The 16,194-nt window shown below is 38.9% G+C and overlaps 1 protein-coding gene across 1 annotated transcript; it reads left to right on the forward strand.

Annotated features, from left to right (window-relative positions):
- Window positions 1–892: 892 nt before the first annotated feature.
- LOC107628456 (putative sugar phosphate/phosphate translocator At3g11320) lies at window positions 893–6,592 on the forward strand. Its single transcript, XM_016331117.3, has 4 exons — window positions 893–1,559; window positions 4,857–4,960; window positions 5,369–5,597; window positions 6,020–6,592. The coding sequence occupies exons 1-4, from the start codon at window positions 1,113–1,115 to the stop codon at window positions 6,164–6,166; spliced, it is 927 nt and encodes a 308-aa protein (XP_016186603.1). The 5' UTR covers window positions 893–1,112; the 3' UTR covers window positions 6,167–6,592.
- The last annotated feature ends 9,602 nt before the right edge of the window (window positions 6,593–16,194 follow it).

Raw genomic sequence — 16,194 nt, forward strand, 5'->3', positions numbered from 1 at the left:
CAAAAGCGAGGCGGAGGCAGCAGGCGGACTCCAACGGCAGTGGCTCGCCGTCCCTCTCCCCCCTTTCCCCTTCCCTCTCCTCCTCTCCCTCTCCCCTTCCCCCTTCCCCCTTCGCCGTCGCCGTCCTCCTCCCCCTCTCCCCTTCCCCCCACCCCCACCCCGCGTCCTTTCCCCCTTCCGCCGCCGTCCCCCTCCCCCCTTTCCCCTTCCCCCCACCCCAAACCCGCTTCTTCTCCGGCTTCATCCACTTCCCCTCCTCCCTCTCTTTGCTGCCGGCGCCGTCCACCCCCCCCCCCCCCCGTACCCCTCCCCCCTTCCCTTTTCCCCCTTCCCCTTCGTAAACCCTTTTCTCCCCCCCAACGCGTTTTATTTATTTTTTTAATTTTATAATTTTTTTATTTTAGGGGTAGTTTAGGGATAAATTAAAAAAAATTATTAGAAAGGACGATTTTAAATTCAAATATGACTTTAAAGATGATTTTAAATAAAAATATATATCAGGGACGGGTTCGATTCCGACCCTCAACGTGAGGGACCAAAACAATACTTATCCCTATATTTAATGTCTATCCTAATAAAAAAATACTAATAAGAGACACAATTTATTTTTTATTTTTTTATTATTTTTGTTAATTTTTTATAATTATAATTTTTATTATTATATTTTTTTTCAACTTTTTAAATAAAAAATAAAAAAAAATTAAATTTTCATAATTTATCTTAATTTATTATTAAATAAAATATAATAATACTAATTTTTATGTTTTTATTTTTATATTTTATTTTTAATATCTTATTATCTGTTCTTACTTCTTAGAACCAAATAGGAGCCTAGTTATGAAGAAACAAGTTAATTGTCCTTATATATCAGCATGCATTTGGAATGAAGCTTAATTATACATTTATACCTTCCTACATTGTTGAACTTTCTCTTCTCTCTTTTCTAACACATCATCCTTAAATATAAGGTGTGTGTTTTTTCCAAAGTTGCTCTTTTTGTCTCTTTCTCTGAGGTTTAATTTTCCATAAAAAAAAAACATAAAAGAGAGAGAAGAAAAATCATATTTTAACACAAGCCCATTTTTTCTTTTTAGATCAAGATCATCATATTGATGATAATGATGGACTCAATTCCATGGTCAACGATCATGGTGGTGACTTCATGGTACAGTTCAAACATCGGTGTGCTTCTTATGAACAAGTACCTTCTAACAAATTACGGGTTCAAGTTCCCAGTGTTTCTCACCATGTGCCACATGATGTGTTGTTCTATCTTCAGCTTCATTGGTATTCAAGTGATGGACATTGTCCCTTTTCAAAGCATACAATCAAGGGAACAGTTGGTGAAGATTTGTGTTCTGAGCCTTGTTTTTTGCTTCTCAGTTGTTTGTGGAAATGTGTCACTGAATTACATACCCGTGTCTTTCAATCAAGCAATTGGTGCCACCACACCTTTCTTCACTGCGGTTTGTGCTTATTTTGTCACCAGAAAAAGAGAGGCTTGGCTTACCTATGCAACACTCTTGCCCGTTGTTGCTGGTGTCATCATAGCTAGTGAGGTATGTAATAATAATATATCATTATTTTTCAATAATTCACATCTTCATGAATATCTTTCTTTTTGGGGTTTGTTGTTGAATTAATTGATTTAAGTCAGTAGAATTTATTGTTTTCGACTAATATTTTTAGCTATTAATTTAATATTTTTTGTTTAGTTGTTTAATAATATATTTTTAATTCATACTTTTAAACATTAAGTTAGTCGAGTGTCAGTTTACTCATCTTTTTTAAGTAAATATTAAGAGTTTAAATTTCATCTTAGGCATACATATAGTTACTTATTTGTTAGTAACAGACCCTTCAAAAAAATTCAGATATGCAATAATAGATTAATTCTTAATCTATCTAACCAGAAAATACCACTGACAAAAAAAAAAAAAAATTCTTCTGATGGCACTCTAATGTTACTCTTATTATTTTAGACGATGTAAAAAGGAAACCGTACCATTAATTGCAAATTCGATCAATTCTCTGAATTATTTGAAAAATCTACCTTACCTGGCTGCAAGATTAAGCGTGAATATCTATTATTGATTGATAATATATATGAGTTATAACTTAAAGTTATAACTTATTATAACGAGTCTTACAAGTTACAAGAATATTCAATTAACAATGACAGGAACTCACGTTTGACAAGTAAAAAAAGCTATATTGAGTCAAAATTTTGTTATAATTATATATGAGGAAATATTCAATTAGGCTACTTTTCATTTTCACCAAAAATATGTGGCGGCTCTTAATAATAAAAAATAAATGGTAAAGCAGTTTTTAATTATTTTGAGATATATTTGCTCTTTTTAATACTAAATGAGATCATTTTTTTTTTAATGAAAAATAGAGACTATTCGATCTTTTAAAATCAAGTTGTTTTGGATAGGAAGATTGGTATGTCTCAAAAAATTTGTTATACCGCTTGGTCGTTTAGGCTGTGTTTGTTTATAGGCACCGGATACTAAAATAGAGATAGAGATACAAAATCATATTTGACATATGAGATATAAAAAGAGATATTATGTGTCTAAAAATATTGAATTAGTATATTTTGTGTTCGTTCTAATAAAAAAAATATAGAGACACTAACAAGAGACACAACTTATTTTTTATTTTTTTATTATTTTTATTAATTTTTCATAATTATATTTTTTATTATTATATTTTTTCCAAATTTTTTGAATGAAAAAATGATAATAAATTGAACTTTCATAATTTATTCTAATTTATCATCAAACAAAATACAAGAACACTAATTTTTGTGGTTCTGTCTTTTGTGTCTTGTTTTCAGTGTCTTAAATCTTGTTTTTAGAACCAAACGCAACTTTAATATTTTGTTACGGACTATGTGATCCTTTGTAAAGATGGATAAAGATTGAGTATGGTAAATTGTAATCATAGTTATCGTAATCGAACCAATAATTGAATCAATCAAATTATCGAGTCACTAGATTATTAGTTCAAACGGCAAGTCACAGATTGAACTAGTTGATTCAATCATAATTAAAGAAGAATTTTATTTTATTTTTTATTTCCATAACAAATATCTTTTTCTTTAGTTTTATTTTGTATTAAATTAATTATTATTTTTAAATTTTAACAACTTATCAATTAATTTATATTTATTATACTCTTCAAATATTTATAAATTTATATTTATTACTCTTTAAGTATTTATAGAAAAAAATAAAAATAACAATCATGGAAATAAAAAATATATTATAGTTAATAAAATATTATTTTTTTAATTTATAATATAATTTAATTTTATTTATGTAATACATTTCATAAAAAAAATTATGTATATAAATAATATTTTTTTAGTTTAACTGGATTTGACTGAATATGTGAATAGATTTGACCAAATTTTATTGAATTTAATTAATTTTGACCGAATTAATTGCTTAACTGATTCAAACGATGACCTAACTCGGATTGATGACTGAATTTTGATCCGACCAACTGAATCAGATCGGATTTGATAACTGTGATGATAATGATTCTAATTATAATATTATTAATTAGAATATTCTTAAAGATTATATGGTTGTAGAACTTTTTAATAAGTGTACGATTTAGCTAAAGTAGAGAGAAAAGATTTTCAATTTTTTTAAGATGATTATTTATATAAAAATAATAATTAAAAATTATTAAATAATTTAATGTATTTGACCAAAGTGATTAATACGTATAATATTTTAACTATTATTATTTTTATATTTTTATATAAAAATATTTTTACACGAGTACTTAATTTTTTTTAGGTGACCCTAAAACCATGTATATAATATTTTTTTAGTTTGCACATGCAAATGGAGTATAAACATCTTCGTGGGACTAATTTCTGTACATCAAGCATGCGTTTGCTTGTCCAAAATTAAGGGGGTCAAATTTGACTTCAATTACATGCCGAAGCAAAAACCCTGCTTCAAAATTGATACATTCCTACTATGCTTGAAAAATGATGGTACTTTACTATACATTCCCCAATTAAGAGCATTTAGGTAGCGTTTGTTTTGAGGTACTAAGGCAGAGATTGGAAGACTGAGATTCAGTATCATGTTTGTTGGTTCAGAAACTGATACTAAAATTTCTGTCTCTGTTTTCAAAATTTCAATATTTCAGTACCTCCAAAAAGTAGGGACACATGAGACTGAAAATATCTTCATTTCAATTAATTAATTCTAATTTTATCCTTTGTACAAATTAAATTAGAGCTTCATTCTTATTTCAATTTCTGTTTCCTACTTTGCACCAAACAGAATACTGAGATTTATTTCAGTCTCTATCTCTAAGTCTTTGTCTCTCAGTATCAGTCTTTCAGTCTCTATCTCTCTACCAAACGCTACATTAGAGATAACACAAGACATGGCTATAATATGTAGATAGATGGGGATTCTATACAATTATATGCTAAGGCAGATCATCATCTAATAAGAGCTTAAGACCGTTTGTTAGGCTTAGGAAAAGTCTTGCTTATCAGTTATATATTATCAGCATAATAATGGAGAAGATAGATTATTGAGTTACCATTTCATGAAAATTGAAGGCAATAAGCATAGTATCTTTGAGCCTACATAGATTATTGAAAGTAACTTTCTTTTTTATTGAAAAGAATCAAATTTAATAAGATTAATTAAAATAAGAGGAAAAATTACGTTATTTGAATAAAATAAATAAAAGCATCCCTGCCTTGGCTACATACCTTTCTCTCCAAGCATCAAATTGTTTATGCAAATTAAAACATGTGTGTATGTGTGTGTTTCCCTTGTCTCTCATGTTTAAACACCTTTTTGCTGCAGTCTGAACCTAGTTTCAATCTATTTGGATTTATAATATGCGTTTCATCAACCTTTTCGAGAGCTTTCAAGTCGGTCCTTCAAGATCTTTTGTTGTCCTCTGAGGGGTAAGGTTCATTTTCTCTCTGATCTCTTTAATCATTACAAAAAATGCTAGTTATCATTTAACTTTCCATCTTTATTTAACATTTTTTAAAATATATTATTATTTAATTAATTTAAATATTTTTTTTACGTATCAGTTATTCAAAAAATCAAAAAGTTATTTGTTTTTTATTTTCTTTTTCATCTGAAAGTTGAATAAAGAACAATATTTAAAAAATACCTAGTTACACTGTCAATACCTTATACTATTTTTACTACCTCTCCTTCACAATATTTGTCATTTTAGTTATTTACATATATTAATCAAGGGCATACTTAAAAAAAAATTATGATTAATTCTTTACAGAAATGTGAGAATGATAAATAATGAACAAAAGATATTTAATTAACTGAGAGTGTGCACTTTCCAGAGAAAAGTTAAACTCTATGAACCTGCTGCTTTATATGGCACCCATGGCAATGTTGGTCTTGCTTCCTGCAACATTGTTGATGGAGAAGAATGTGATTCAAATCACAATAGATGTAGCAAGAAATGATATCAGAATTATAGGTTTTCTGCTCTTCAGTTCTTCTCTTGCATATTTTGTCAACCTAACCAATTTTTTGGTGACAAAACACACAAGTGCATTGACTCTTCAGGTATATATGTCCTAATACTTCTTCCAATTTTCGCTTCTTAATACATTTTCAATTTTTTGTCATGTGCATTGCATATGGAAATAAATTCAACAATTTCATGAATTTCATAGATTAAATTCTATGAAAAATTGAAGATGAGCATTCTTCTAAAGTTAGGTTGATAATGTTACTTAATTGTAAATTTTCTGATGAATCACTATAGAAATAAAATATGTAGTCAAAATTGAACCTTTATAATACAACAAATGACACTATTATTTGAACTTTTAAAAGTAAGTGTTAATTAAATATCCAAAAAAATAAATAAATAATCCACTTAAACAATCTTGTAATTACTAAATGAATAAAGAATCATTTGTTTTTGAAAATGAAAGATCGATTTTTAAAATGTTTTTCTAATACATTTAGTTAAATATTTGCAGGTTTTAGGAAATGCAAAGGGGGCAGTTGCAGTGGTGGTCTCAATTTTGATTTTCAAGAATCCAATTTCCATGATAGGAATGTGTGGTTATGCCTTCACTGTTCTTGGAGTTATCTTATACACTGAAGCCAAAAAGAGATATAGTTAGTTAAAAAAAATAAAAAAAAGGAAGGTATAGTTGAAAATAAAAGACTACAAATTAAAATTAATTACCAAGATTACTTATCAGAGCATAATATATATATGATTAACCAACCACAAGCAGGAGTGAGGACCATCAACTTTGTGCATTAGCTAGTGGCAATAACGTGTGATTTTATTTAGTTAAGAAATTGAAACTTCGTTTCTAACCCTTTTCATTTCATCGTTCACACTTAGCAAGCATTGGAGTACAGTTAGGCATAATATAATACGATGAAACCCTTTGGAGTTTGGATATTATTGTAGTTTTGTGACATTATTAAATTTGTTGATTTTGCAAGACTATATAGTATGTATCGAACTGATTAAGAAAATGTAAATCCCTATTTGATGTCTTCATACCATGGCATCAATAATTTAGTGTTTGAGAGATCAGAGAAGTCTTTATTTGAGTATATTATGTGAAATTTTTGTTGGAGATGTACGTGGTTGACGGGTAGCTAGGTGTTTCAAACATCTTATAGTCTTATAGTCTTATAGTCTTTTTTGTACACTTATAACTTTAAACGGTCTTTTGTTCTCCGAAAATAAAAGAAGTATTTTTTTAAAAAAAATAAGTATAGAAATTGTTACGATGGGTAACCGGAGATTAGTGGGCTGGATTCGTTGGGTTGGCCCAATCGTCTGAGGAGGGAAGCCTACGAGCGGGTTCGTGTCTTTGGAGCCTCCGTCCGACTTGTGAGTATGAGTGAGTGCAAAGACACTCCGATGCCTAAGTCAGCAAGGGTGTAAGCAGATTTAGAGAGTATTGGGACTTAGAGATACTTGAGGGGGTGTCGGGGTATTTATAGTGGTGAACCAATAACTACCGTTGAAGTAGTTCCACCTTTTAAGGTGGATAACCGTCCCTTTATCTTAGGGAAGTTGAGATATGACTCCTGAAAGTGGGTTGAGAGATTTTAGGGGCAGTTATTTTAGTATTATCTGCCAGCTAATCTTCGTTCCCGACTTCCTTAGAGCAGGTCGTGGTAGGAACCGACTTCTAGGGGAAAGTTTGTGTGAAATGAGGGCCAATTCCTTGGACTGGGCCTTTCTTTTAGACTTGGGCCTTAGTGTTGGGCCAGGGTATGAACAGTGCCCCCTGCTCGAGCCCAATTTCTTTTAAGAGTTGGGGTCGAGTATTTTAACTCGGGACCGTAACCGACCTGATAAGGAACCGATGTGATTTTTCAGAACCGACGTGTTTTAAAAATTCTCAACAGTCGCGTCTAATCAAACGTCGCGTCCATTAGGAATTTGCGTATTCATACGCGGGGATCAGTTACATTGGGAACGGTGCCTCTCTTTAAATGACGGCCTCCGTTTTTACCATTATGCCCCTAACGTTTTTATAAATACTTTCCCTCTCTTTCCTTGTTTCGTTTTTGAAAACTTTCACACTTCCTCTCCTCTGTTTGAAAGAAGCTCTTGTTCGAAGGAATTCCTCTTTCTCTGCCCCTATCATTTTTCAAGCAAAGGTTAGTTTTTCTCTACTCTCTTTTTACGAAGTGCTTTTGTTTGCATATTTTTATTTTAGAGAGGAGGGTTAGCTCGTAGGCTCCTAGTGACTCTGTTTTGTTTGATTCCAGGCCCCTTAGAAACCCTATTTTTTATCCTTTTTCTTTTTCCTTTGTAGGTTTCGCTATCCCTTTCTAGGAAAAAATGTCTTCTGTAGAAACCCTTGCTCAATGGGTGGATGTCACGATTCTGGGGGAAGAACCTTTTGTAGATACTGACTTCATCACCAACCTTCGCACTCATCATAGAATTTGTGCTTCTGATGAGGATGAGCCGAAGTATGAGTTGGTTGCCCCGGGTCCGGAAGACCGGGTTTGTTCTGGGAGGGCTTCTGAGGCAGCCCCTCATTTTTTCTATATGTATGAGAGCATGATTACCCGCTTGGGTGTTTTTCCTCCTTTTTCCGACTTTGAGATAGCCGTTTTATGTCACTGCCGTGTTGCTCCTACCCAACTTCACCCTAATTTTCGGGATTTTCTGAAAATTTACCAATTTATCAGCCATGCATTAGACTTTTCGACTTCTTTGAAGATTTTCTTTTTTCTATTCCATATGACTAAGCCCTTCAGTGGGCAAAATAACAAACAACAGTGGGTGTCTTTCCGGGCTATACAAGGTCAGAGAGTCTTCACTCTTTTTGACGAGTCCTTCCATGACTTCAAAAATTTCTTTTTCAAAGTTCAAGCTGTAGAGGGTCACCGCCCCTTTTTCCTGGATGAGAATTCTTCTCCTCGCTTTCCCCTGTACTGGCTAGAGGCCTCTCCTTGTGAAAAATATGATAGAGGCCTCTCCTTTCCTCCGAGAAGTGTGGGGGAGAGCCCCCTACCTGGATACAAAAAAGTTTCTCCAGGGGTCTCCGACCTTTGTCCAGGCTCAACTAGGTAACTTTTTGTTTGTTTATCATATTTTTTGATCTGATGGTTGCCCGACTTGTTTTCTCCGACTTGTTTACTGACTTCACTTCCTAATGGTTTTTGCAGAGATGGCAAAGAAAAATTTCAGGGAATCTTACCAGAGAGTTCAGGAGGCCAAGGCGAGGTCTCGCGCCAGAGTCGGCGGCGCCAGGGCGGCTGGTCCTTCCTTTCCTTCCCCTCCCCCCTTCTCACAATTTGGGGACCTCCACCCAACCTATTGTCATTTGTTCCTCAGCATCTTCTCTGCCGCCCCCTCCTCCCCGATCTTCCCCTGAGCTAGAAAAGAAGAAGCGCAAGACTTTAGAGTCTATCTCTTCTTTTGAAGGTGAGGCCAAGGTGGATGCGCCTCAGTTTGTTCGGAAGCATATCTATCATCATAATCGTATAGGTATGGATGATGCTTCTGTTCGAAATCACCTTACTATTCTGGCTCAGAAGAGTATCAGTGCGGCAGGGGTGTGCACGAAGTTTCTGGATATTTTTGAGAAGACTCCTCTTAACTCTTTGGGTTCATCCTCGAGGGTTGAAGAGCTGGAGGGGAGGCTTCTCTTATATCAAGGGCAGGAGAAGATGCTGAGGGAGGAGGTCGCCAAATTGAAGGAGGAGAGGGATGGCCTCCAGGAGAGGGAGAGGAAGTTGCAGGCCCAGTGTTCCATGGCGGCGGGCCTGAGGGAGAAGGCGCAGGAGAGTTATTCAAGTTTGTTCGAGGACCTTGTGGAGGTGAAGAAGGATTTGATGAGATCTCGGGAAGCCTATGTAGAGTTGGAGGACTCCATTGCTGACGGGGCTGAAGAAGCGTGGATGATCTTTAAGGAACTGGTCGGGGTTCTTGCTCCCGACCTGGATCTCTCTCCTTTGGACCCGGATAAGATTGTGGTCGACGGAGCTATCATTTCTCCTCCCTCTCCCCGATATGTCACCGAGTCTGATTTAAAGACTCGGGGGCAGAGGATAATGGAGTCCCCTCCCCGACCAAAAGATGCTCCGAGTTCTTCGAAGGCTCCTGGAACTTCCACTCCATCTCCCATGGATATTTCTCTTCCTGGTCCTGATGGCGTTCTGACTACTCTCCCTAACTCTGGTGGTGCTCCAACTACTCCTTCCGGCTCTGGTGGTGACGTCCTTCCTAACTGAAAAATTTATTGTGGCTATATGGGACCCGGTCTGTGAGTCCCCCCTTTTTTAAACTATTTATTTTTATGTTGTGGTGGTATTTTGCTAACATTTTCTTGGCCTTTTATGGCCGTAAACAAAATATTTAAAAATACCCTTTTTTGGATAAGGGTTTAGGTTATCTTTCTTTGTCTTGTTGTGCGCATGCTTGTCTGTTTAGGTTTTGAAAAGAACCTTTTTGATCTTTCTTTTTGAAAAAACCTTTTCCTTGGCTGGCTGTCCTTTCTTCTAAGTTTTTCTTAAATTTTTCTTAAGGACTTGGGACAGCCTTTGCCTTGGTGCTTTCAATAGGTTTTCTGATCTCTTTTTAGTATTCCTCATACTCATTTTTTTGATTTATTGAGTTCTTATGATTTAGGTTATTTTTGCAATGCATTTCTTTGTTTCTCGATTTTTTCGACTTGTAAGTCAGATAATTTACGAGTTTTATCACGATCGACTTTTATAACTTCTTTACACTGACTTGTACCTCGTCGTTTTATCCTGACAACCATCTAGGTCGGTTCATGGGATTTTCACGCTTTGTCGAGCTTAAGTCGGCGCGTTTCATAGAAAAAAAGAAAGCGAGAAGGAATTTATAAGAGATATTATAAAAGATCTTTATTTATTTGCAAAGGTACTTTACTGCTACTAAGAGTTTTTGACTATCTATGATCCCTTAGTCTTTACTGTGATGCCTCGTTAAAAACCCCCCTTCAGGAAAAACCCTTTTCTTTTGGGAAAAAACCATGAAGTTGGGAAAAGAGTACATCAGGGAGTGGAGTTCACTTTTAACTGTAGTACCTTCTCATATTACAAGCATGCCACGACCTAGGTAACTCGGTGCCGTTTAAGTCGGTCACTTTGTAATAATCTTTTCCTAAGACCTCACTAATCTTGTATGGTCCCTTCCAATTAGCAGCGAGCTTCCCTTCCCCAGATTTGTTGACTCCAATGTCGTTTCTGATTAAGACCAAGTTGTCTGGGGTGAAACTCCTTCGAATGACTTTTTTGTTGTATCTGGTAGTCATTCTTTGCTTCAATGCCGCTTCTCTTATCTGGGCTTGCTCTCGGACTTCGGGGAGCAATTCGAGTTCCTCTTTGTGCCTCTGTATGTTTCCGACCTCATCATGGAAGATCACCCTTGGACTTTGCTCGTTGATTTTTACTAGTATCATGGCTTCCACGCCATAGACAAGTCGGAAGGGTATTTCCCCTGTGGTAGATTGTGGCGTCGTCCGGTAAGCCCATAACACTTGGGGGAGCTCCTCAGCCCAAGCTCCTTTTGCGTCTTGTAGTCTTTTCTTTAATCCTGCCAGTATGACTTTGTTAGCTGCCTCGGCTTGTCCATTTGCTTGTGGATGTTCCACCGAGGTGAACTGGTGTTTGATCTTCATACTGGCTACTAGGCTTCTGAAGGTAGAGTCGGTGAACTGGGTTCTATTATCCGTGGTGATGGAATGAGGTATCCCATACCTTGTGATAATGTTTTTGTAGAGGAACCTCCGACTTCTCTGGGCCATGATGGTGGCTAATGGTTTTGCTTCTATCCACTTTGTGAAGTAGTCTATTCCCACAATTAAGTATTTGACTTGTCCTGGGGCTTGTGGAAAAGGTCCTAACAGATCCATCCCCCATTTTGCGAAGGGCCATGGAGAAGTTATACTAATGAGCTCCTCGGGGGGAGCCACGTGGAAATTTGCGTGCATCTGGCATGGCTGGTACTTCTTCACAAATTCTGTGGCATCCTTCTGCAAGGTCGGCTAGTAGAACCCATCTCGGATTACTTTTCTGGCTAGCGACCTGGCTCCGAGGTGGTTTCCACAGATCCCATTATAAACCTCCTCTAGCACTTCAGTGGTCCTTGAGGTCAGTACGCACTTCAGCAATGGTGTTGATATTCCTCTTTTATAGAGGATATTTTTCACCAGAGTGTTGTATTGTACTTCTCTCCGGATTTTCTTGGCCTCTTTTTCCTCTTTGGGGAGGATGTTGAATTTTAAGTATTCGACTAGGGGGTTCATCGACCCGAGGTTTAACCCGGTGATTTCAAGGACATCTTGTTTGGTCTCTGTTTTTACTACAGAGGGTTCTTGGAGAATTTTCTGGATCAAGCTTCTATTATTCCCCCCTGGTTTGGTACTTGCTAACTTGAAGAGGGCGTCTGCTCTGCTGTTAAGGATCCGAGTTATATGTCTGATCTCGGTTTCTGCAAAGCGCTCAAGGTGCTCCAAAGTTTTTTCCAAGTATCTCTTCATATTTGGCTCTTTGGCCTGATACTCTCCATTTATTTGGGAGGTCACTACTTGAGAGTCGCTGAATATCATCACTTTTGTTGCACCGACCTCTTCTGCCAATTTTAAACCTACGATCAGGGCTTCATATTCTGCCTGATTATTAGAAGCTGGAAATTCAAATTTGAGGGAAACCTCTATTTGTGTTCCCCCTTCATTAACTAGTATTATGCCCGCACCGCTTCCTATCTTGTTTGAGGATCCATCTACGTATAGTTCCCACGTAGTTGGCTTTTCCTCTTGGTCTCCCGCATACTCCGCTATGAAGTCGGTGAGGCATTGGGCTTTAATTGCCGTCCGGGTTTCGTACTTCAAGTCGAACTCGGAGAGCTCTATTTCCCACTGAACCATTCTCCCTGCAATATCCGTCTTTTGGAGGATTTGCTTCATAGGTTGGTTCGTTCGGACTCTTATTATGTGGGCTTGGAAGTAAGGCCGTAACCTCCGTGAGGCTATTACTAAGGAGTAAGCGAACTTCTCTAGTTTGTGGTACCTTAGTTCAGGGCCTTGTAGAACTTTGCTGATAAAGTACACGGGATGCTGCCCGACCTCATCTTCTCGTATCAGAGCTGATGCTACAGCTTTGTCTGCTACAGACAAATATAGGACGAGCTCTTCCCCAACTAGAGGTCGGGTCAGGATTGGAGGTTGGCTCAAGAACCTTTTGAACTCCTGGAATGCTTCTTCGCACTCTGGAGTCCATTCGAACTGGCATCCCTTTCTTAATAGACAGAACAGTGGAAGGAATCTTAATGCTGATCCTGCCAAGAACCTGGAGAGGGCTGCAAATCGACCATTCAATTGTTGAACCTCTCTTAAGCAAGTCGGGCTTTTCATCTCTAGGATAGCTTTGCACTTGTCGGGATTTGCTTCGATTCCCCTTTGGGTTAGCATAAATCCTAGAAACTTTCCAGCCTCCACCGCGAAGGTGCATTTTGCAGAATTTAGCATCATCCCATGCAACCTTATAGTGTTGAAGACTTGCGAGAGGTCTGTCAAGAGGTCGGTTTCTTCTTTGGTTTTCACCAGCATATCGTCTATGTAGACTTCCATTAAGTTCCCGAGGTGGGGGGTGAACACCTTATTCATTAGCCTTTGGTATGTGACCCCAGCATTTTTTAGCCCAAAGGGCATGACCACATAGCAGTAGTCTGCTCTAGGCGTGATGAATGACGTTTTGTCTTGATCCGACTTGTACATTGGGATCTGGTTGTATCCCGAATAGGCATCCATAAATGACAAGTATTGATACCCCGAGCTAGAGTCTACTAGAGTATCAATGCTTGGAAGTGGATATGGGTCTTTGGGACATGCCTTATTCAGGTCGGTAAAGTCGACGCACATCCTCCACTTGCTGTTTTGCTTCTTGACTAGTACTATGTTTGCTAGCCAAGTCGGATATTTGACTTCCCTGATGAAGCCGGCCTCTAGGAGCCCTTGTACTTGTTCTTCCACTGCTTGAGCCCTTTCTGGACCGAGTTTACGCCTTCGCTGCTGCACAGGTCGTGACCCCGGATATACTGAGAGCCTGTGGGACATGAGCTCGGGGTCTATCCCTAGCATGTCAGCAGCTTTCCAGGCAAAGAGGTCAGAATTGTCTCTTAAGAGCTTTGTCAACCTTCGTTTTAAGTTTTCCTCTAGGTTGGCTCCTATGTTGGTATTTTTTCCTTCCTCTTCGCCGACCTGTACTTCTTTAGTTTTTCCCCCTAGTTGTGGCCGCAGCTCTTCTTTGGCTCTCGTGCCGTCGAGCTCTACGGTGTGGACTTCCTTGCCTTTTCCTCTCAGGTTCAGGCTTTCATTGTAACATTTTCTTGCCAATTTCTGGTCTCTTCGTACCGTTGCTATCCCCGCATATGTTGGGAATTTCATGCAAAGGTGAGGGGTAGACACCACTGCTCCGAGCCGATTTATGGTAGTTCTGCCAATCAAGGCATTATATGCTGACCCGACGTCGATGACTATAAAGTCTATGCTCAAAGTTTTGGATTTTTCCCCCTTTCTAAAGGTCGTGTGGAGGGGTAGGAATCTTAGTGGTTTTATTTTATGGGTGTGTCGCCTAGTCCGTACAAGGTATTAGGGTAAGCTCTTAACTCCTTTTCATCCAACCCTAGTTTGTCGAACGCAGGCTTGAAAAGGATGTCTGCTGAACTCCCTTGGTCTACTAGAGTTCTATGGAGATGGGCATTTGTCAGGATCATGGTTATCACCACTGGATCATCGTGTCCAGGGATTACTCCTTGCCCATCCTCCTTTGTAAATGAGATAGTCGGGAGGTCGGGTGCTCCGCTCCCGACCTGGTAAACTCGCTTGAGGTGTCTCTTGCGAGATGACTTGGTGAGTCCCCCTCCCGAAAATCCGTCCGAGATCATATGTATATGTCTCTCGAGGGTTTGTGGTGGTGGGTCTCTTCTGTCCCCGTCATCTCACTTTCTTTTCCCATGATTGTCCGACCTTTCCATGAGATATCTGTCAAGTCGGCCTTCCCTAGCCAGCTTTTCTATCACATTTTTGAGGTCGTAGCAATCATTTGTTGAGTGACCATACATCTTGTGGTACTCACAGTAATCACTGCGGCTTCCTCCCTTTTTGTTTTTGATGGGCCTAGGAAGCGGCAGTCTTTCGGTATTGCAGATTTCTCTGTATACATCCACTATGGAAACTTTTAGAGGAGTATAAGAGTGATATCTCCTCGGTCTGTCGAGACCAACTTCCTCTTTTTTCTTGGGCTCCCTTTCTTTCTCTTTCATCGAGTGGGGGTGCCCAGGTCGCCAACTCGGCTCTCGTAATCTGGTATTCTCCTCCATGTTGATGTACTTTTCTGCTCTCTCTTATACATCGCTCAAGGAGGTGGGGTGCCTTCTTGATATGGACTGCGAGAAGGGACCTTCTCTAAGTCCATTCACTAGCCCCATGATGACTGCTTCTGTGGGCAGGTCTTGAATCTCCAAGCACGCTTTGTTGAACCTTTCCATGTAGTCTCGTAAAGGTTCTCTGACCTCCTGCTTTACTCCCAGGAGGCTTGGTGCGTGCTTTACTTTGTCCTTTTGGATGGAGAACCTCATTAAAAACTTTCTCGAGAGGTCCTCAAAGCTGGTGACCGTCCTTGGAGGGAGGCTATCAAACCACTTCATCGCCGCTTTTGACAGGGTGATCGGAAAAGCTTTGCAGCGAGTTGCATCAGAAGCGTCAGCCAGATACATCCGACTTTTAAAATTGCTTAAATGATGCTTCGGGTCTGTGGTTCCGTCATAGAGGTTCAAATTAGGGTTTTTGAAGTTTCTTGGAACTTTTGCCCTCATTATGTCCTCACTGAATGGATCCTCTCCTCCCAGGGGCGACTCTTCTCGGTCACCATGGGAGTTCCGACTTCTAAGGGAGGATTCTAGTTTCAAGAGTTTTTCTTCTAACCCTTTTCGCCGTTCTATCTCTTCCCTTAGATTTTGCTCTGCCTCTCGTTGTCGTTCTAATTCCTGTTCCAGCTGTTCCAAACGACCTTGGTGACCATGGACCAACCCCATTAGCTCGGCTGCATGGGGTGGCCCTTCCTTTCCTGATTCGCGTCCATCCGAGGAGTTCACCTTCAGATTTTTAAGCCCCGAGGTGCCTTCTCTGTACTGGTCGTTGGCTCCCTGGTGGAGGGTTAGGTCCGCGTCATTATTTCCGGTGTCTAGATTTTCTTGTTCGGAATCAGACACCGTATGACCATCATCTGGTGAATTATTCGCCATTACTGGTTGATCTCTCGGGTCCCCAGCAATGGCGCCAATGTTACGATGGGTAACCGGAGATTAGTGGGCTGGATTCGTTGGGTTGACCCAATCGTCTGAGGAGGGAAGCCTACGAGCGAGTTCGCGTCTTTGGGGCCTCCGTCCGACTTGTGAGTATGAGTGAGTGGGGGTGGTACCTGCAAAGACACTCCGATGCCTAAGTCAGCAAGGGTGTAAACAGGTTTAGAGAGTATTGGGACTTAGAGATACCTGAGGGGGTGTCAGGGTATTTATAGTGGTGAACCAATAACCACCGTTGAAGTAGTTCCACCTTTTAAGGTGGATAACCGTCCCTTTATCTTAGGGAAGTTGAGATATGGCTCCTGAAAGTGGGTTGAGAGATTTTAGGGG

This window comes from Arachis ipaensis, chromosome B2 (assembly GCF_059453495.1).
Source record: "Arachis ipaensis isolate K30076 ecotype BB chromosome B2, ASM5945349v1, whole genome shotgun sequence".
Lineage (NCBI taxonomy): Eukaryota > Viridiplantae > Streptophyta > Magnoliopsida > Fabales > Fabaceae > Arachis > Arachis ipaensis.

Bases quoted from the DNA above. Each gene is read 5' to 3' on its own strand.
- LOC107628456 (XM_016331117.3), top strand. From the start codon at position 1,113: ATGATAATGATGGACTCAATTCCATGGTCAACGATCATGGTGGTGACT. The intron at 4,961-5,368 runs GTAAGGTTCATT...TGCACTTTCCAG, and splicing joins CTTTTGTTGTCCTCTGAGGG to AGAAAAGTTAAACTCTATGA. The intron at 5,598-6,019 runs GTATATATGTCC...AAATATTTGCAG, and splicing joins CAAGTGCATTGACTCTTCAG to GTTTTAGGAAATGCAAAGGG.